Source organism: Dama dama, chromosome 2 (genome assembly GCF_033118175.1).
Source record: "Dama dama isolate Ldn47 chromosome 2, ASM3311817v1, whole genome shotgun sequence".
Taxonomy (NCBI): Eukaryota; Metazoa; Chordata; class Mammalia; order Artiodactyla; family Cervidae; genus Dama; species Dama dama.
Genome location: NC_083682.1, coordinates 4,972,258 through 4,994,398, shown reverse-complemented (window position 1 = coordinate 4,994,398; position 22,141 = coordinate 4,972,258). Strand labels below are relative to the sequence as shown.

General features: G+C 44.6%; 1 protein-coding gene across 11 annotated transcripts in view; it reads left to right on the top strand.

Annotated features, from left to right (window-relative positions):
- Positions 1-22,141, top strand: part of PPP6R3 (protein phosphatase 6 regulatory subunit 3) — a 123,243-nt gene that overhangs the window by 73,808 nt on the left and 27,294 nt on the right. For 9 of the 11 annotated variants that reach the window (XM_061161922.1, XM_061161963.1, XM_061161947.1 and 6 more), the window contains 7 exons: positions 3,209-3,338; positions 5,644-5,796; positions 7,674-7,823; positions 8,820-8,884; positions 11,286-11,401; positions 13,071-13,156; positions 18,871-18,957. In XM_061161922.1, the coding sequence (XP_061017905.1) occupies positions 3,209-3,338; positions 5,644-5,796; positions 7,674-7,823; positions 8,820-8,884; positions 11,286-11,401; positions 13,071-13,156; positions 18,871-18,957 (787 nt within the window). The remainder of the gene's footprint in view (positions 1-3,208; positions 3,339-5,643; positions 5,797-7,673; positions 7,824-8,819; positions 8,885-11,285; positions 11,402-13,070; positions 13,157-18,870; positions 18,958-22,141) is intronic. The other 2 variants (XM_061161983.1, XM_061161973.1) reach the window with 1 other exon arrangement.

Genomic DNA, 22,141 nt, shown 5'->3' with positions numbered 1-22,141 from the left:
CAGACCCATAAAATGTACACCGTCTAGTGGGCTCTGCGGAGTGCTCTGGGCTCGGGGTGATGGTGATGTGTCCGTGTAGGTTCACGGGCTGTAATAAATGCTCTGGTAGAGGATGTTGGTAGTGGGGGAGGCTGTGCATTTGTGAGGGCAGGGGGCATATGGCCAGTCTGTACCTTCCCCTCCATTCTGCTGTGAACTTAAAACCACTGTATAAAAATAGTTTTTATAAAAATCAGTGTAATTTGTATCAACAAACTAAAGAAGTAAAACCGTGTGACCATTTCATTAAAATCTTTTGTGATAAAACACCTGCAAATAAGAAATACAAAGGAACTTGGAAACTGAGAAACAGAAAGAAGACCCTTGAGCGCCGTCATTCTTGATGGTAGAGGCTGAAATCGCGGCCCCTAAAATCAGGGGCCACAGTGAGAACATCCCCCTCACCAGTTCTTTTCAGCCTCATGCTGTCGGTCGTGAGGCAGGAAGAAAAGCTAGGCATCCAGATGGGGACTAGGAGGTAGATACCATCAGCCCACTAAGCGTAGCTAAACCAGATGAGCATAAACAAACAGCCAGTGCTGGTGACCGTGAAGCCTCACACGGTCCACCTGGGATGGAAAGTCATGTGGCCACCTTCTGAAAGCACCTGGCAGTTCTCAAATGACAGATCTTTGTTATCCAGTGCTCTTAGATATTTACCCATGAGAAGTGAAAATTGTATCATACAAACTTACAAGTGAATGTTTGCGCGCTTTACTGGTAATCACCCAGAACTGCGCAGGCAGAGTGTTTTTACCGGGTGAGTGGTGAGGAAGCCGTGGTGTGTCGGGACACTCGGTCGCCGTTCAGCAGAGAAAGGACGCTGACTGCCGCCGATGCCCCCAGCAGCCGCCACTGCCTGTGCCTTTCCGGGTCTGAGTTCCGCATTTAACGTGCCTCTGCGTGGAGTGTCAGTGTGAGCTTTGTTTTCGATTTGGTGGATTTTTACATACATCTAAAATGTGAGAGACACCGTGGGTATTGACTGTTGTACCTGAGTCAAGGCAGGTAGATAAGTTTATGCTCACTGTTTATTAGTTGAACAGCTCAGTCGGTAAAGAATCTGCCAGCAATGCAGGAGACTGGGGTTTGATCCCTGGGTTGGGAAGATCCCCTGGAGAAGGGAATGGCAACCTACTCTAGTATACTTGCCTGGAGAAGCCCATGGACAGAGGAGCCTGCCAGGCTACAGACCATGGAGTTGTAAGAGTCAGATACAACTTCGCCTCTGCACCACCACCAATATTTATCATATGAACAAATGAAGCTTATGTGAATGAGTAAAGATTTTGAGTATAAGTTTCTGTGTGGTATTTTCACATGAGTGGAAAAAAGCAGATCGTAAATGTGGCTTAGAAAGCGACTCGCCCCTTGGGGAAGAAATCCGGTGTCTATGCCTGTTTTGCATAAAAATAAATTCCAGATAAATTAAATGAAAAATACTAGAGGAAAAGTATGCAGAAGCTCCTAGGATTATGACATTGTAAAGAAGTTTTAAAGTATGGCTTCCTGGACAGAAACTGTAGTGAAGAATGCTATATTTGGCCACATAAAGTATTAAAATCCCTACACAGTAAAAGGCACTGTAATCAAAGCAGAAGTCCTTCCCCTGCCCACGCGCCCTTTCTGTAATTGCATTTCTGAATGCTGTTATGTGAGGCTCTTGGAAGTCACTTGCACGTGTGAGAAGTTTTCAGATAACTGTCATAATGGTCTCACTCTAGGTGTTAGCTGTGCCAGGCTCTGCTCCTGGCCCTTTGTGTCAGCGTGGTCCACGGCAGTCCTGGGTGGGCTGTTCTTTCCGTGTCAGGACAAACGGCTGGTGAGCAGAGGGCCAGGATTCAGCGCAGCCTTCTTGCTCCAGCAGCTGTGTTGTTAGGAGCGAGCTTGCACTGACACGCCACTCCCAGGTTTATCTTTTAATCTGAATTGTGCACCCACATTTCTACACTCCTCCCTTCTGTCCCCCGACTTTGAGAATCCCCGTGCTTCCTTACACTGATTCTATGAAAGCAGTTTCGTAATTGTTTTCCTGAGAGAAGTGGTTTATAATGACTATAAGTGAAAGGAAGTGAAGTCACTCAGTCGTGTCCGACTCTTTGCAACCCCATGGACTGTAGTCTACCAGGCTCCTCCATCCATGGGATTTTTCAGGTGAGAATACTGGAGTGGATTGCCATTTCCTTCTCCAGGGGATCTTCCTGACCCAGGGATTGAACCCGGGTCTCCTGAGTTGTAGGCAGACGCTTTACTGTCTGAGCCACCAGGAAAGCTCCAAGCTACTTATAATGACTGTAGATGGAGCTTTATACAGAACATTAATATAAGCCTTTTAAAGAAGAAGCAATGTTGATGGGTTAGGTAAGAGAATCCATAGAACAAATACAGGCCTATTTATTTTGGCTGCTCTGGGTCTTCATCGCTGTGTGTGACACGGGAGACAGGCTCTAGGGTGCCCGGGTTTCGTCGTTGTGGCGCATGAGCTTAGTTGCCCCACAGCATGTGGAATCTCTGGACCAGCGATCAAACCTGTGTCCCCTGCATTGGCAGGCCAGTTCTTAACCACTGAAGCACCAGGGAAATCCCAGGCCTGTTATTATTAGCAGTCATCCAGTGGTAGGCAAGGATGGTGTGTGCTGTAATTCAGGGATCTCTCATTGCTTTCCACATTTTCTGGTTAGAGACGTGGTATTAGTACAGTAGGTTCAGGAGAAAATGGGGAGAAATGGTATATAATTTCTCCCCTGACAGCATATGTTGTTGGATTTCTGGTCATGTCAGCTGATCCCTATCAAGGTTTTATTATACCCTCTTTCTGTCCTTTCAGAAATTTTGATATAATACATATATTCCACAGCTGTTTTGAATATCCCTATATTCTGATACGGGTTTCTCTGGTGGCTCAGTTGGCAAAGAACCAGCCTGCCAATGTGAGGGACACTGATTCGATCCCTGGATCAGGAAGATCCTCTGGAGGAGGAAATGATAACCCACTCCAGTACTCTTGCTTGGAAAATCCCACAGATGGAGGAACCTGTTGTACTATAGTCCATGAGGTCGCAAGAGTCAGACACTACCTAGTGACTCAACCACCACCATTCGCTGTTACAGAGCACCTTGAATGGTTTGTTCTGAAATAATAAATTAAATTAACTTGCTTTATTTCAAGATTTGAAGGCCATATAGAGATCTGCCCACCAGGCATGAGTCATTCAGCTTGTTCAGTCAACAAGAGTGTTCTAGAAGCCATTCGAGGAAGACTTGGATCTTTTCACGAACTACTGCTTGAGCCCCCCAAGGTAAGGCAGCTCTCTAAAGCAGCATTGAACAGCTCCGTAGTTTGATTTCAGCTGTTAGAAGGTACATGAACCTTCTGAGTTAAAGAACCAGCTGTGACCCAACCCCCACTGTGCAAAAGTATGTTAAAAGTGCCATTGTTTTTTTTTTTTTTTTTTAAAAAGTGCCATTGTTTTCATTGCTTTTGAACTAGTTTTTAAATTGACTTTTATCTGTATATAGTGTCTAAATTGATGAATGAAATAGAATTAAGTAAGATACTCACCTGCTTAGAAAACTCAGCTTTTTGTTCTTTTTTTTCTTCTTCTATAAATTTTGTGTATTTACATGCAAGTAAAATAGTTTTCTTCTCATAGCATGTTACTTGCACATCTTTGAGGTACATGTTAATCTTCAAGAAACTAATCTTGGAAGTTGAGTTGTCTTACTCAGAGTTGGAGTAGTGTAACTGCCTGATGGACAGATTGTCAAAGTGGTGGGTTGATTGTGACTTGGAGTGTTAGTTTTTCTGTCAGGGGCATCCGTGTGCTAATCCAGAAATGACTGTGTACTCAGACGGCCACTGAGAACTCAGACAGTGAACACCTACAAAAGCAGGGTATCCATGGTCCATAGTGGTGGTCTTCGTGACGGCTGTGGATTGCTGCAGGCTGAGGTTAGGGGACGAGGCTCTTCCTTGTGGTGTCTCTGGGGTGGAAGACAGTTCCTTGAGAGTTCTGCCGCCCACACCGGTTCTTACACTTTGGTTTTTCCTTCTGTGTGCGTCATTGCATCCGGCATCCCAGGCTGTACACAGTGCATCTCTGTGGCCTCTGCTGAGTGAGTTCCTGTGGATAGAGTGTAGTAATGTCTCCCTTCTGCTTTAGGTGTTTCCAGTTTGTGGAGGGGGCGCAGAGAATAATTTATGTCCACTGTGCTTGGAGTCTGGTTCAGCTTCTAGATTGTCTCCTCACATGAGCAGCGAGCAGGCAGTGGTCTGGGGTACAGGCCGGAGTGCTCAGGGCCCACCGTGGAAAGTGTGCCTGCTGATGTTGGCCAGTGGAGTCCTTCATGCCAGGCCTGGGGAGAAGGGCAGGAGAGGCAGAGAAGAAGCAGGGTTTGTTCAGGAGAAAAGAAGTGAAAGCGGAGGAGGGGGAGGACCTGAGAGAAGAGGGGGTGGGGCCGGTACCCCCGACCCGAGTCTCAGGTGTCACGTCTCCTTTCTAGGTGGACAGGAAAGGCAGCATCCCATGTGGGTTCTCACTCTGGCGCTCTTCTTGGGCCTGATTCCAAAGTGAGGCAGTGTTTTGTGTGGACCTCTCTTTCCCTGCTGGGGGCAGTGAGCTCAGGCTTTACTGCACAGTGCAGTGTGTGAGTAGATCCGTGTTCATTAGCGCCGTGTGCAGGGAGTGAAGGGGGGCTCCCCTGTCCCCTGAGCCTGGAGGAGAGCAGGCAGCGGGGCCGGGAAGCCCTTTTGGACGGGGACATGGAGAAGGATACCCTTTTCACTTTGTTGCAGGTCTCCTGCCAAACTTCTAACTTCTAAAGTTCTGAAATGTTCTGGGTCTATCTTCTGTGATTTCAAAGAATACAAACTCCCTTTTATGAAGGAAAGCAGGTTTGAGGTTGATCCTGTTTCTAGGTTGTGACCCAGAGGCAGCTACTGAGTTTGCACTTCTATCCCAGATTTGGCAAAGATTGAGGACTGTGTCCAAAACCATTTGTCACTTTTCTTAGTTTCTCAGGTTTCTGGTCAGGTTTGGAATATTGCACTTTTTCTTCATGAACTTGCCGAATTTTCTGCTTTCTAGAATGTTGAAGGCAGGGGGATACTTGATTTCTTACAAAATACGCAGTCTAGGGAAATTACCTATTTTTTTCTTATATTTATTTCATCATATCTTAAAGATATCAGTAGGAGTTTCGGATTTTCCTGCAGGTGTAGAATTTAGGCCAACTTGTTCACAGGCTTAGTTTAGTGTTGTATCTTAGTACATACTCCTGCACCATTTATTTATTGAGCTGGTTTTTAAGTTATTTATCTATTTATTTGTGGTTGTGCTGGGTCTTCGTTGCTGCCTGCAGCTCTAGTTGTGGCGAGTAGGGGCTGCCGTCTGGTTGCAGCGTGAGGACTTCTCCCTGAGATGGCTCTTCTTGTTGCAGAGCATGGACTCCAGGGCGCGTGGGCTTAGTTGCCCCATGACATGTGTGATCTTCTTGGACCAGGGATCAAACCTGTGTCCCCTGTGTTGGCAGGCGGATTCTTCAGCACTGGACCGCTGGGGAAGTCCTGAACTGAATCTAATCAGAAAGCTTTTTCTTTCTCAGAAAAGTGTGATGAAGACTACGTGGGGCGTGCTGGACCCCCCTGTGGGGAACACCCGGCTGAGTGTGGTTAGGTTGGTATCCAGCCTCCTCCAGACGAATACCAGCAGCATCAATGGGGACCTCATGGAGCTGAATAGCATTGGGGTCATACTGGTAAGATGTCCCCGAAAGACGTCTTCATTTGCCCTTGAGCTTTTATAAATAAGATCACTGATTGTAGAATCTCATAAACTCACAGTATGTGTCAATGACTTTTCTTGGTCTGAGTGCAAACAGTCTTCCCCTTGAGGTTATCATCAGTTTTGCATGCTTTTAATTTCTCAGTGGTGATTTATTGTTGCTGTGCATAAAGGTCTGTCTGTGTTAGAGAGAATTTCCAGGACAGTCAAGACACAGACATTCCCCTCCAGAAGCCCAGTCTCCCGTGGAGGATAGAGTGAGTGCAGTCAGTTTCTTTGGGGGATTGTGTGCGCCATAGATGGCTGCTGCCTGCAGCACTGTTTTCCCTTCATAATGCTTCTCTTCAGGGGACAGGCTTTTGTCTATTTTGCACTGAGAGAGATCTACAGAGGGTATTAAGACTGTCTTTGAGTCTGTCTTTTCATTTAGTCTGCTTCTGTGGAGGCAGAAAGGAATGGAAGGGAAAAGAAAGAGCCCAGGAATTATCTGGACTTCCCGAATCCCCGAGGTCCCTGGCTCCGAGGCCCGTGCTTAGACACCACGGACCTGGCCCGGGGCCCATGCCTCCTCCGACCTGTTTCCCGCAGCACGGATGCTTCCCGGGGTGGTCACACTGTGCCCCGGGGGGATCTGGCGTGTGTTTTAGAGGAGGGCCTGGTGTTTGCTCTTCACATGGGAGGCATCAAGTGGGCACTTCATATACATTCTCGCATGATCATGGGTATAAGCTGTTTTTTTCAGATCATGCTCAGAGAGGGGGTACATTCCACGGCTAGTAGAATGGTAGAGCAAAGATTGGAATTCACGTCCACGTTCACACCCATGCGTGCTCTATCAGCCATACCATTGTGCTTTGTAGCATCACTGAGATACTTTGGTTGTATTTCAGCCTGATGTGTTAAGTGACACATCAGTAAAGGGCACAGAGAGCAGGGCCGTTTCAGAGAAAGAGGAGACGTTACAGGATTACACTTTCCTCTGTCCCCCTGGGGACAGAGTCTCTGCTTCACCCTCTGGCAGGAATGTAACTTCCCACACCTGTCTTTGGGAGTCTCCTTGAAGTCATCAATTACTAGTAATAAGTGTACTGCTATTGTTAATTCATTCTGTTGTTAATATTAGAGCCACTTTTGAGTGCTAAATTTGATAAAACTTTTAAATGGATCATTAATCATTACTTCTTCATTTGAGATTGGATAACCAGACTCAGAGATATCCTGAAAACATTCTGCAGTTGTGCATTTTGTGCTTTTAGGAGCTGTCTTCTTTTCTGCTACCTTTACCTTTTCCAGGCAATCTGGAAAACCCTTGCTTTTCCAGGAGCCCCACACGTCACCGCCTGCCGTACGCCTTGTTTTGCTCCATCTGCTGACAGCTCTATGAGTTTGAGTGGTTATTTTCTAAGGTGTGAGCACCTTGACGTTGGAGACCGTTATTTTGCAGCTAGCACTGGGCACTGCTCAGGGGTCATCAATGAACAGTCTGTTGAATCAAAATGAAATTCTCATAAATTTCTTTGAAAATCATTGGAAATTTACTAAACTTAATATCTGTATTAGTCACTGTGAAAACAAACAGATTTTCTCTGAGAAATTTATTATTGTCTTTATGCATTTATTGTTGGTCTCTGTTAGGTTCCTTGCAAATTCTGACATGTTGAATGAGCAAATATAATGTTATTTAGTCTATGAAGGCGTTTTAAACTGCCTTTAAAAATAATGTATTCCTTTTCATTTGTTTTATTGTACCAGGAGCACGTCATTTATTAATTGATTATTTGGTGAATGTATTGAAGTAGTGACTGAAAGATTGAGGTGACAGTAAAAGAAAGCATTACTTTTTTTTTGTAGGACATGTTCTTCAAATACACATGGAACAACTTTTTACATACCCAAGTGGAAATTTGTATTGCACTGATTCTTGCGAGTCCTTTTGAAAACACAGAAAATAGCACAATTACTGATCAAGATTCCACTGGTGACAACTTGTTATTAAAACATGTAAGTTTACTTGGTGTCTTTTTTTCTGCCACTCCTGGTTATAGTAGTGTTCTACTTAAGTTATGAAGTGAATTGAAGTTTAAGGGTAAGAGGTGAGATTTCAGAATCTAAGGATTTAACTGTCTTAATTTGATTGTACTTTTAACCAGTGAGTCTATAAATCATATCCTAGGCAGTTCACCATTAGATGAACTTTTTAAAAAAGTTTTAGTAAACTCAATAGATTTGAAGATTTAGAAACGTTTCGGAAATTAAAAAGCAATACAAATTTAAATAACATTTGAACAGGTATTTGGTTTGCCTGAGTTTTGGTTTCTGGTGCTGAATCTGTGACTGGAAGTCGGGGGAGGTGAGTCTCTGCAGAGTCAGCACACCTCTTTCGGGGACCTGTTGTCTTTTGTTACATATGAGGTGGTGATTTTACTGAGTCTGTCTTCAGGAGTCTTCTTGCTCTGCAGTTCTGTGACTGTGGACATTCTCTCGCTCATACTGTGTTACCCCCAAACCTTGAAGATGGGCCAGGCTAGCCTGGAGTGACCAAGTAGATGGGGAAGACAAATGACATTTGAATGAGACTGGCTTTGCACATTCTGATAATGCAGCCCACAGCTCTGGTCACTGGCCTGCAGGATTTGGCCAGCCACCCCTGTTTTTAATAAGAATGCAGTAATGTTAGTTCATGTAGAAGTAAGTGTTGCTCACATTTGAAAAGTACAAGTGTTGCTGTGGTATTGTGAACTAAAGTTTTGCTGGGGCATGAATCCATTTCAGAATAAAACCTGGCTTTGCTTTAGGTCAGCTGCTCACTGGTAGCAGTTACTTTATCACATGGCATCTGATTTAGCCAATAATTCACAGCTGTATTTAGCTTGCTGGGTTGTATGTATAAAGTGGTATGTATCACTTTTCTGTTTAACTAGAGTTCTGTTTCACTTTAAAATTTTGACACTTTGACATTTATGTCAATTTTAACCTGAAACATTCCTTTTTATTCAGCTCTTTCAAAAATGTCAGTTAATAGAACGAATACTCGATGCCTGGGAAATGAATGAGAAGAAACAGTAAGTATATTGTTTTCTGACAGGACTTCAGTTTGATTATTACTTATTTACATTTGGCTGTGCTGGGTCTTGGCTGCTGCTCAGGCTCTTTTGCACTCGTTGTGGCATGTTGGGTCCGCCCCCCAGCTCCAGCACATGGGCTTCTCACTGCCGTGGCTTTTCTTGTCCAGAGCACAGGCTCTAGGCACTCAGGTTTCAGTAGTTGTGGCTCCTGGACTCCAGATCACAGGCTTAGCAGTTGCCACTCCGCGACATGTGGGGTCTCCCTGGACCAGGGAGCAAACCTGTGTCTCCTGCGTTGGCAGGCAGACGCCTCACCACTGAGCCTCCATAGAAGCCCTGATTTTTAATTTGAAGAAAATGTGCACCCTTTCTCTAGACAGGGAACAATGAATATAGTTACATGGTATAGGCCACCTTACAGTTAGTTACAAATGGCTCTCTTGGGACTTCCAGAGCATTTAATTGTTAACAGGTATTTTTCTAATAATTTACTTTTAGATCTCCCTGTCTTTCTACCTGTCTTGAGGGGAAGCCAGGGGTTGGGAGTACACCCCTCCTCTGTTGCTGCCTTTGGAACGTCTTGTTTCTTTGTGAATGGTGGTTTTTCTGAGAATGATGGGAAGGAGAAGGAAGAGAATGACAAAGGCAAGTCCTCCGTGATGATAATTAGCTCCTAGAGTCACTTTGTGCCTGGAGCTAGAGGAGGGTAAAATTGCCTGGTATTTCCATTTTTAGAAAATTTCCGTTAGCTGATCGGCACGATTAGTTGAGGTATTTGTTGCTGCCTGTGAGTGGCTTTGTTACACAGAGTTTCCCGTAGCAGTGTTGTTTGGGGTGAGCATTCCTCTCTAATGCCCAGGGAGCTTTTACGCCTTCCCATAGATTCTGCAGCAGGGGAGTGTGTTTGGGAAACACTCTCAGGGCATTCTTGTGTTTACTCTTAAGTCAGATTTATGGAAGCATACATTTTGGGGTATACATTTCTTTTAAAAATCACTTACAAAAAACCGATAGGGCTTTGCTTTAATTCTGTGTGGAGAAAGATGGCTTGTAGTTGAGTGTGGCTGGGGCTCAGACCCTCTCCTCTGAGTAGAGCCCTTCTGTGGCCAGACTGACGTCTCTGGTCCATCTTCACCTTCCTTAACTCCCTTCCTCTCTCTGCTTCGTCTTACCAATGCTCTGCTCCCCGTGAGCTCCAGCTTCTGAAATCCTGGCTAAGATTATTTCTTCTTTCTTGAGGGGTCCTGAAAGAGCTTTCTAAGGTTTCCTTGAACAGGAAACGTAAAGAACATTGGGAGCCTTGGGCCAGAAAGCTTGGAGATGGGTGTTTGTTTTCACTTGTGGAGGTTTGAGGGAATGCAGCAGAGTTTGTAAGAATTTGGCCCGAATGAACATTTAGGTTCTTATTGTGAATCTTATTGTGAAACTGAAAGAAGTCGCAAAGAGCTGGACATGACTGAGCGACTGAACAACAAGAGAGGCTCTTAGCAGCTCAGCTGAAGTCCACCCTGTGCCTTCCAACCTGTAGGTATCCCTGGAACCTCTAAGCTTAGTAGCAGATACTTTTATTTTTGAGGCAGGCCTGTAAACATTATGTGATTTTTTTTCTTTTTTAAAGTGGTTCCTGAAAGAGTCTCCTTTTAAGTAAAGATCGCTTCAGTTTGTTCCCTCCTGTCTGCATTCAAAAGTCTTCTGTTTCATAGATTTAAAATATTGACACTTTTTAAATATTCAGGTAGAAAGGTCACAGTGATGTGAGAAGTCTTAAGTGTAAAGATGGGTCAGTTGTGAAGATTAGACTCTGGTGAGGGAAGGGGTGAGGAGTAACATGCATGTCTGTGTTCCCAGCAGTGTATGGGCCAAATGCAAGTTGACTACCTCTCCTCTTGGCCAAGTCCTCGATTGAATCAGCTAACATTTTAACTCAAGAAATGCCATTAGTAGATAACTTTCTCTGGTAATTGATTTATATGATTGAAATTTAATATAATGTCTTAGGAAAATGAACCAGTAGAATTCTCACCTCAATTCTTTACAGTCTGTTTAGTTTTATAGAAAGAAAGGAAAGTCACAGTCACAGAATCATCAGGCGCCAGTGAATGTTTGGGTTTTTGTTTTTAAAGATAATATGTGACTGAAGATGGTTGGTTTGAATACTTGAACAAAATTTGTCCTGTCTAGTGAGGCTACAGTATAATTTTTTGAGTAGACTGTTTCTGCCACACATTTCACTACCCCCTTGAGTCTGATAAGACTCCTCACCCTCCTCTCCTGTCTGTTCTTGTCCTTGGTGGTTCGGATTTTAGAGTGATTGCTTAACTCCACAGTAGTTCCCAGCTGCTTCATCCATCACCTACCCTGTCAGGAGTCTGAACATTTGTCCTTTGCCCCCTGGCAGGGCCGAGGGAGGTCGACGGCACGGCTACATGGGCCACCTGACGAGGATAGCCAACTGCATCGTGCACAGCACAGAGAAGGGCCCCAACAGCGCCTTAGTGCAGCAGCTCATCAAAGGTAATGGGCTCGGGGTTGCAGCGTCGTTTCTGTCAGATGGGAGGAAGAATTTAAGGGCAGAGTGGAAGGATTCCTAGCTTTTTAAAAAGCTGTCTGAGGAGTTTCCTTCTATGTCCACAATATCTGGAGATTTGAATGAGACTCTTGAAAATGTGTTTGAACAATATACCTCTTTGCTGTATCTCTGTTCTTAGTTCTGCAGTCCTTTTACTAAGTATCGGCAGGCGTGGCCGGTAACTGGAGTCACCCACTTTCATTCTCTAAGGGCATGGCTCACAGGTCGCTCCTTTAGCTTGAAGTACTCGTAGGCTGACAGTGGACCTTGTGAGCTACAGTTAGTTACTTTTGCTTTTTCTTTTTTCCTGAAGGCCTCCACATGGCCTATGGATTTGAGTTCCTTTCACTAGCATATTAAGATTCTTATCAGCATTTTTTTCTGCCTCTATTACTAAAATAAGGGCTATTAGCCAATATCCTAAAAGACACTGTACTAGCATTTGAATGTAATCAGCCCGAGGTTACTTGAAAAAGCTGTGCGGATGCCTTTACCCTGGCTCCCCGGCCTTGCGCCCACCCCCTCCTGGACGAGCGCACCGAGAACCCCGTGTGCGCCTGTGGGGTTACGAGTCCTGTGACTCACTGTAAAGGCGGCGTGTCTCAACCTCCGTGGCGCAGCGTTTGTTCCGTTGTCAGCTTGCTGAAAATCAGTTCCCCGGCTGTCCCCCGCCTCTCTTAAGAATGTTTGTGTTCAGGAGGCTGTTACCTGTTGAATGTGCACTAAAAGCACGATTGTGGCCCAGTGATGGAGAAAACCGGGGCTTGCCCACCTGGAATTTTGCTTCTTGAGAGAGAGATTAGCCATGTCGTCACACTGTGTGTCCTTGGTCGTGCATGTGAAATGGCCATGTCGTGTGTGTGTGTGTGTGTGTGTTCTTTTAGAGCAGTCTTAGTTTTATGGCAGTTGCTTCCCAGATGTGTGTGTGAGGGTGTACGCACGTGTGTTTAAACCAGAATTGTCAGATGACAACTTCAGTCTAGTGAGGGCTCGCAGATTGCAGCTGTAGTTTCATTTTCTCATAAAACTATTTGTGTCTCCTTTTCTTTAAATTTTCTGTAGAGAATAGATTTCACTATTGCACATGTATCCGTTTGTTGTCCTATGACACAAGTATTTGGAAAAGATTATCTTTGAGGAATTTGAGAACCCACACTGGGTTCCGTGGGGCAGTCATGGGCTAAACGCCTCAGAATTTCTCAAGAAAGAGTGCAGGAGTCAGTGTGTGCAGGGTTTCCTGAACGCGCGTGACTGTGGAGCAGGACCACTGTTACCCACACCTTTATAAGGAGTTCCGTGGAAACACTTACATCAATATTTTCCAGGTTAAGTTTTTACCAGAAGATCCTAAAAAAGTTGTTAAATTCAGATAACTGGTTAGGGCTCTTGGCATCAAGCATAGACCATGGGGGCGGGGTAGGGGGGTTCCTGAAAGTTCTCAGGGTCCAGATTGAGCACGCCTCTATAACCCTGAGCCTCCCAAGAGCCCGGCGCCCAGCCTGCAGGGCTTGCTCACCTCTGACGACCACATGGTGGCGCCCTCTCGTGCTCCCTGTTTGTCTGTGTGTCAGTCACTGTAGTGATCATGCTTTTTTCCTTTTCTCCCCTCTGAAGATCTTCCAGACGAAGTCAGGGAGCGATGGGAGACGTTCTGCACGAGCTCCTTAGGAGAAACTAACAAGAGGAACACGGTAGATCTAGTAGGTTCTACAAGATTACATTTCTCTGATTTCGGTGCTCTGGGGCTTTGCCCGTTTATTCAAAAAACATGAGGCACCTTTCTTCCACTTGTCCTGGTGATGGTAGACCAAGGGGTACGTTCATGTTTCTTACCAGTGAAAGAGGTTATGTCCGCAGTGCTCTGGCTTGTTTGTCCAGTTCCGGCCTGGGCTGACGTAGGGGACACGCAGCCCCCTGCCCCCGCTTCCTGCCATGCCACATCCACCTCCCTCGGCACCTGCTCCCCGGGCTCCTCAGCACAGCCCCAGCCGTCCTCTCACGCTTGGGTCTATTGCCTTATGCCTGGGTAATCCCGGGTTGTTAGAGACCTGAGACATTTCTGTGACTGGTTTCTACTTCTGCTTAGTTGAGTTTACCCGCATTAAAGTCATTCCCAGTTGGGGAAATTCTGCAGATGACTTTGGAACCCCAGTTTTAACAGATTGGTACTTTGAGCCAGGGAACAATGGCATTGATAATACTTTTAAAAATTATATTGGACTTTGGAATGTAGTCTTTGTTTTCTTTAAGACGTTAAGTTTTAAGGTAAGTATTGATTTGGTTTTGCAGATAAGGAAAAGCATTTCCTTTTGCAAGCACATGCCACCTGATAGCTGAGGTGGTAACCGTGATTGTACACGGAACAGATGTGTCAGACATTTCATTCTGGTTTTAAACTGATCAGCTGTAGTCTTAAATTTCTAATACACAGTAACTCCCTCGATTGTTAGGCAGGCAAGTACCTGGCAGCCTTATCTGCTCAGAACAGAATTTAGAAGTGGGGGTAGGGGTGCTACAGAGCAGTCCCCGGGTCACCCTGTGTCACATGGCCCCAAGGGCCTGTCGCCTCCCACTCTGTAGATCATCTCACAGCTTTGGTTGTCTTTTAACAGACTCTTGACAGATTGGTGGCTTGTTAAGGTGGATATAGTGAGAGAATTATTAGGTACTAGAAGCTGAAAGAATTATGAAAAGGTAAGTGTAGAAAGGGAGCTGTGTGGGGCCATTTAATTAAAACAGGTTTAGTGGCCCTTGTGTCTCAGGGTGTTACAGCCCAGCAGAGGAAGTGACATTCACTTTGACATTCCTGTGCTATCAAGGAAGGGTTAAGTAAGTTTTAATGAATGTATTACCCACTGTAGATTGTTTTTTCCCCCCCGGTCAAATTGGTTAAAATTCTGGATGATCAGGGTGTTACTGCAGAGTAAAGTTGTTCTCATACTGTTAAACTGAACCTCTTAATTTAGAGGTCCTCATATTGAGTCCTTGTTAAGAATTCAGGCAATGTGATCTCCTTGAAAGGGAGTTTTGACTTGTTTCTTATTTATAGAGAAATAGTTAGGAGTATTAATTCTAATCTTGTTTGGGAAAATTTGTTAAAACTTGCCCTTTGATTAACTTCAAAGGTAGAAGTAAAAAATGTCAGTTAAACTTGTTATCAGGATTTTTAAAAAACTTTGGTAATTCAGGTACATTTCTCTTGTCAGTATGTAAACAAGGGCCACATTGCAGGTCAGGTGACACTCAGCTGCTTTGCCCTGTGCTGCCGGTCGTCTCTTGTGTGACTGTGTGTGGTGTTGTCTGTGGCTCCTTTGGGTCAGGTACACTTAGACAGACATTTCCATCTAGAAGGACATTTACACCTGCGTGGCAGGAAGAGTTACCCTGGACTCTACCTGTCATGCTGACTGAAGCCTGGTTCTCCTTTGCCTGTTTCTCTTTCTGCCATAACACTTGGACTATGCAGATAATCCACAGTAAAACAAAAGAAGGGGCAGTCGCTTTATGTAGCAGAAGTGGTCAGTAACGAGCCTGTTAACATTGCTCATACCCTCTGTCTACTTGGCCCCACTCTGTGATCTTGTTTCCTGAGACTCTGTGTTGCTCTCCCAGGACTTCTCACTTTGGTTTCAAACACCCAAGACTAACAGACCACCTCCAGTTAGTCTGAGTCCTTCACTGGGGAATTCTGCTTTGTAGTATTGGGTTGACCAAAGAGTTTATTCATAAGTGTTCTGGCCAACCTGTATTTTTAGAGATATGGGGGTTCCAAGTTTTTGAGGATCCTTTTACATTAATCCCAGGCCACCAAGGAGGCTTGAACTGCAGCTTCCAAACTCTGTATTTTCTGCCCAGAATGTCTCAGACTGTGTCCCAGTAGGGATATAGAATTGCCTTCCTGCTGACCTCTTTGAAGTACTTTAACCTTGTGACCCTGTATTGCCAGAGTAAATGCACAAGAGATTCATACACTGTTTATATTTTTGTGTTGGGAGCTTATTATCAATAAAACTTGGTATTTTAATTACATCCAGAGACCACACTGTTTTGACTAAGCCTGCAAACTGTAAAAATTGGTAGGGATTTAGGTAAATTTAGAAAATGTAGGAAATGTTTTTGTGCTGAGTTTGGAGAACTGAGTTTGTTTCATTCTTTGCCTTCCTCTCCAGGGGCAAGGGTGTGTTTTTTAAATGTTGAGGTAGTTTGTGAGATAGTTTATGGAGGTTGTTTAGAGTAATACAGAGCGCACATATGAATTGTTTGCAGGCCCAGTGAGTCGAGGTGGAACCTCTGAGGGTTTGTGTTTCTAACCAGCCCGGGGTCATGTGGGTCCTGAGGGTCCACAGTGGGACTACGTGGAGCAAGGAGAAGAGTCTTTGGCTTCTACTTTTCACTCAGATGTTACCAGTCAGGTCATACTTAAGATTGCATAGCAACCTAATCAGCCAAGATGAAGAAAACTCTTACTTGCCTTTTCTTTTCAGAACAGTTAATAAATCTGAAATTTTCCCCTCCTTTCACTGCAGTATTAAGAGTATAGTTTATTCTTTTTGCACAAAACAAAAGCATTTTTGCTTATTAAAAAAAAAGTTTAGTTTGCTTAGAATATGGCATGCTTGGCAAGAGTTCTTATCTCCTTGTTACTTTCTTAAAACTTATGATTCTGTATTCTCATTTAGTGATTTATTGGTGTTCCTTAATTCATTAACTCTTTGAGTGGATACTGTGTGCTGGACACTGTGGATGTTGCACTAGACAAGATTGGCAAAAATCCCTGCCTCAGTGGAGGTGGATAACCAAAGGGGGAGGGTAAACGAGGGGAAGGGAGTCAGGGTGTTTTGGGCAGACATGCATTTAAAATTAAGCAGTCTAGGGAAATGTCCTTGAGAATATTGGTGTAGAGGCTGAGGCGAGAGGGGATGGAAGAGCGGGTGCGGAGGCCGGTACGGCGCCTGCATGTTTGTGTCAGAAAGAGTGTGGCAGAGATCTCTCGCAGCTTCAAGGCACGCTCCTGGGTTTGTGATCTTAGAGAGATGAAAAGCCACTGGGTTTGAAACTGAATGAAAAGTGCCATGATTTAATGTCAGTGGTTTTAAATCTGTCATGATTTAAAGGATCACCATCAGGCTGCTGGCCTGAGGACAGACTCTAGTGGCACTAGAGGTGCAGCAGAGAGACTGCTGGATGCAGTGTGCATCCAGATGAAAGAGAAACCCTCCCTAGGGAGGTGACGATAGACTTGAAGAGAAGTGATGGGGCTTCAGGTTCTGCTTTGACAGTAAGGGTGAACAGGTGTGGGTGGGACAGAAGAAACAAGATGACAAGACTTCAGCTGGAAGAAGAGGAATGAGGGAGGCACTTATTGAGCTGAAGATGCTTCAGAAGGGGTGTGTTCTGAAAGTTTAGATCAGGGACTAAGATTAACAAGTTAAATTGCATCTTTTAGCTCATTTTATTAATAATGATATCAGACTGCATTACCCTGTAGGTAGAATCAGAATCACCATATCTGTCAACAGAATAATTGAGAAGGTGCACTTGCTTTGTGCTGTTATTAGTAATAACTTTCTAAAACAGTAGTTTCTTTCTGGAGGAAAAGATTACTTGTATTGCTTTGAGGATACTAGTTAAGGAGAGGATGGAAAGGGTCACAGTGTCTGGCACACAGTAGTTGCTCAAATTTGAAAACAAGGCTCTAGTTTCCTATTTTCATTAATGAGCTGATAAATTCTTATTTTGTAGCAAAAAGTATGAATAAGGATACATTGTATTCTTATTGAACTTGAAACAGCAAGACAGGCCAGGAGTGGTGGACTGATTTTTGGCTCTGTCCAGTTCTCCCAGCTTTCTCTTTAGTTTGTCTTCTGTTTTTGAGCCCCACCCCCCGCCATGGGCTTAGTGTGATTCTTGTACTGACTTGCCAGCCACGTGGCCTGAAGCTCCTAAATCCACTGCAGCGGAGTCATTTGACCTGCTCTCAGTTGCAGTCACCCTGTGAGGTGCCAGCTGCCGTGACCAAGCAGTATTCCGCCCTCCCATCTGCACTCTGGCTGGGCTCTCATGGACAAACTACACACACACACACAACACACACACACACACGACACACACACAACACACACCACACACACACACACACACAATTTTTCCCATCTACTTGCTAAAGCAGTGGTTGATTCAGGCAGGCAGATCACAAATTCTGCTTTGATTTCATCAGGTCAAGTGCAAAATTCATGCGAATGTTCTGTCTGCACTTTAGGGAGGATGGAGAGGGAGTTAGTTGGAAACCCTGGGTTATTCACTTGGACTTAGTATCTTCCTCAAAGATGTCCAGATAAAGAGAGATGAGATTAGTTTTATTCAGACAGTGATTTACTCAGAATTTCATAAGCCACACCACATACAGGCCCTGTGGATTCCACTTCGGGCTTCTTAAATCAGTGTTGGAACATCACAGAGCAAACCAGGCCAGTGTCTCTGGCTCTAGGCTTCTGGGCACAGCTGCAAGGGCTGGCAGTTAATGGCTGCTGTTTCTCCCCTGAGGACAGAGCTGTCTGCCTGGAACACTGCTATAGGGCAAGTAATTCAGAAAATACAGTGTAAGTTACCTGAGAAGTACAGTGCCTGTTCTTAGAATTTTGCAGACTGTTCACATTTATTACTTGCTCTGTAGCAATTACCATTATTAGTGTGGTACTTAGTCATTTCTATTTGTTAATACGTTTATGAATGAATGAATGAATGAATGAATGAAAATCACTTACTGTGAATTGGTGAGCAGTTCCTATTTATGCTTTTGCTTATTTCATTAATGTGAGTTAATTTTAAGTTGTGAGGGCAGGGATTACATGTTAAGGGGCAGAAGGTCTGGGGTCTTGTAATGAGCAGGGGACTATTGACTCAAGTCATATTTATGAGCAGTGCTTCTCTTAGAATGGGCAAGAAGTGCCAGAATTCAAAATGAAATGATTGCATTTAAACCTGAGCTTTTTAGTGGCGCATTACTGATCCCTGGGATTGCAGTTTTACCTTTCTGGTTTGAAGTAGTTAATTATTTTATATTTTATCTGAGGCATTGCTTCTTCCTTCCCTTTGTAAACTTCTAATTGGAGATAATTATCAAAGTCATATATATGGAGTAACTCGTCTCTCACGTGCTTTGCGGTGCGGTTAATATGGGTAAAGTAGCTGCAGGTGCGCAGCAGAAGGCTAGGCGGCTGAACCTCCTGATTGAGTGAAGTGCTCCCTGGAATTATGGGGTGGATTTTACAGCTTAGCTCTTATTGTTTTTGTTCATACTATTGTTACACATTTGAGAGAAAAACTAAATGTGATTTTTTTTCCGTAAAAATGCTGATACAAATGTCCAAAATTTTTCTCTCTTAAATAGTTTTTTACATTTTTATGCATATAGGTTACAACCTGCCATATTCATTCATCCAGTGATGATGAAATTGACTTTAAAGAAACGGGTTTCTCACAGGATTCTTCTTTGCAGCAAGTGAGTCATGCCTAAAAGTTTTGTTTTTTGTTTTTATTTTAAATGCTTAGTTTAGTTGTCATTTATGAATCAGCTTTGGAGTCAGACATGCATTAAGGTTTGTTTGGGGGCTACTTACTAGTTAGGTCAAAGTGTTTGAAAGAGGAAGTGTTGGGTATGTGAGAGAAAGGTGTATGTTGATTATATTTCCAGGGCATGTTTCTTTAGATCTGATAATGATGATGAGTCAGGTAACTTTTCAGGAGATTTGAATGATCTGGATAGTTCAGTAAGCGTGCGTCTTGGACATGCTCATTATGCAGAGATTCCTGCAGTAGGGATTTGTGGAGGACTAAGAAACTTGTTTAATGTCAGTGAAAGTAACTTACCCAGTGTCCTGAACCAAATGGCTTATATGTTTCTGATATCTTCAGATTCTGTAGCATCCCCAGATTCATCCTGTCCCCAAATTCCTCTTCATTTATCAGGTGCTGGTAATCTTTGTGGGGGCAAAAACAGGATATAAAAACTGGCATACTGATATATCCTCCCTTGGTAGTCCTGTGGAGGTGAGGAGTGAATTCATTGTACCTTCTGGGTATCAGGTTTGGGAGCTCAACCTGGAAGCCCTTTTGGAAGGTACTAGCTCCTTATATGGAGAAGCTGCCCTTGGTCAGGACCAAGTCTTGCCTGTCAGGTGATTTGGTATGGCAGTGGAATTAATGTGGTTACCTTCCCTGGCACTGAATGTTTTTCCCAATCCTGAAGCCCCTTTTACCAGGGCCAGGATGAAGTTTCTGATGACTCTGCAGGCGCTGCCTTTTGGTGTCCAAGTAGACTGACACACCGGGTATAGGCTGAACTTAGCAGTCATCTGATTTTAGGACAAAGGCAATTTAATGTGTACATTTTCAGGATGGGTCTGAGGTGGCATTTTGGCTTCTCTTGATTCTTGGCACTACCCCTGGAGACTGACTTCCCGAGGTGAGGGGCAGGGGAGCTGTCCAGCAGGTGGGTCTCCTGGCCCGCCCGCACGTTGGTCTGCGGTCCGGCAGCCCTGGCCACCCCAGAGGCCTGGCTGGCTGCCTGTAAGCCCTCGTGCCTTCGAGCAGTCCTTCCCCGACCCTGGAGCGCCTGGACAGTATCCAATTGGTCCCCTCAACCTGCGTGAATCCCAATTACACATCGTTCTGCCTCTACAGAGAAGCTGAATGGTGTGCAGTGTGCATTTTCAAGGTGATTCTGATTCTGGTGAATAGCTTTTAAGAAAGAGAACACCCTGTTTTTGCAAATATTTGCAAATAAGTTAATGAACTCGGAGTTTGCAGCAGCTAGTTTAATCAAGCTGATGACGTTCAGGTGTCTGGAAAGTGAATTCCCTACCTCTCTCTCGAGATCTGGTTCCAGGGTCGTAGGTTTTCTGGAGAGAATTTTCTGACTGATGACATGTGTATGAACCGATCTCAGTCACCAAAACGCCTCAGTGACACCAGGCTCCTGTTCTGTGGATTTTATCCACTTTATGTAACCTTCAAAAGTAGGGAGAATAATTATTCTTTTTTGATTGACAGGCTTCCAGTAAACTTTTTTTGCATGTTGAAATTATAGACCAGTCTTGAATCATTTTGAAAATAGGAAACATACTCTGAAGCATTTTTTTCTGAATTCAGGAACTCACTTCTGGGTTAATCTAAGATAATTCATGCTGGTCTCCACTATAACCAGATAGTTCTGTGTGTCACTTTGGAGCTCTCACTCACATCTGAAGCCATGCCTGGTGACGCTCGCACACGGAGGGCTCAGGGCGGGTCACTGAACAAACCCGCGGGGCCACGCGTGACCAGGGGTGCTCCTCCTGGCTTCCTCACTCTGGTGTCTGCTCCCCCTCCTCCCGCAGCCGCCTCACTCGGGGACGGGGAGGAGGTCTTCCTCGTGTGGTGTCTGGAGCATTGGGCCCAGCTGCCGCAGGTGGACACCACTCCCGCTGCCCAGCTGGGACCCCTAGCCCCTCAAGAGATTGACTTAATAAAGGATCAGAACAGCCCCTGACTTTGACCAGGGTGACAGTTTTGAGACGTAGGGGGCTTTTTCCCCCTTTTTAAATGCAATTAAAAGTTTTTAATAATGGCACAACCATATGGGGCTTTCCAGACTTGAATTTCTCAGAGTCCAAAGCACTTTCATAAAGCTTTTGGGAGAATACAGTAACAGTCTTCACGGCTGTGGGTTTAGTGAGCCTTGACAGCTTTTAGGTTCTTTGCTGGTAGTGTCTCCCTAGAAGCGACAGTGGACCCAGAACTACTGAGGACTGCGGCTCGCTGCTTTCCCATGTCCTCTATGTTACTGTGTGGAGGCTTCCTGTGACAGACTATGTGTCTGTCTTCCTCCTTAGGTGGATAGACAGACAGACAGTGCAGATATGTGTGTGCATATTTATGTGTATCTGTGTGTACAGCTGTATGTTCACACATGTATGCATTCACACATGTTTTTATAATACACGTATTTACATTCTGTTGTGAAGCATTTAAAGGTGCACTTTTGGGAATATTTCTTCCTTTTTATACCCAAAAGATGTACAGTATTATTTGTAGAAGTACAAAACTTTTAAAGAAAAAAGAAAAGAAAGGAACCGAAACAGTTGGAAAGCACTGTTTCCCCTTGTGTGGCCACATTCTCTGCAGTGAGCTCAGAGCCCGGTTTACACCGCCTGCCCGGAAGAGTGACTGTGATTGTTTATTGCACCTTTGATGGCACCAGCCATGTGTCCTACCTTATAAGAGATAAAGCAATTGAGACGAATTGGTTTCTCTCTGCTCATAACACTTTGTGTTCGTACATCCAGAACTCGCCCCGCCTCTTGGGACTTGTCCTTGCCCTCTGCTCTCACCCAGACTCCCAGAGCCTTCGTGCGCCTTAGCTCGTGCACACCTGGGGGCCAGCCCCAGCCCTCAGGCGCTCAGGTGGTGTCGTCTCTGCAGGCGGGGAAAGGGGCAGCCTGAAGGTGCCATAGTGAGCAGGGAGCCGTGGGTATCAAGTTAGAGAAACGCGAGCGAGGTTTTAGGTTCTCAGTAAACTACATATGCAGCACTTTTTTAGATGTAAGGAAAAGATGCCTTCCAAAGCCAAATATAAGGTTTATTTTTTAATTATCCACAATTTGGATTATCCATGCCATAATTCCCTGCCACCGTAATGAATCATC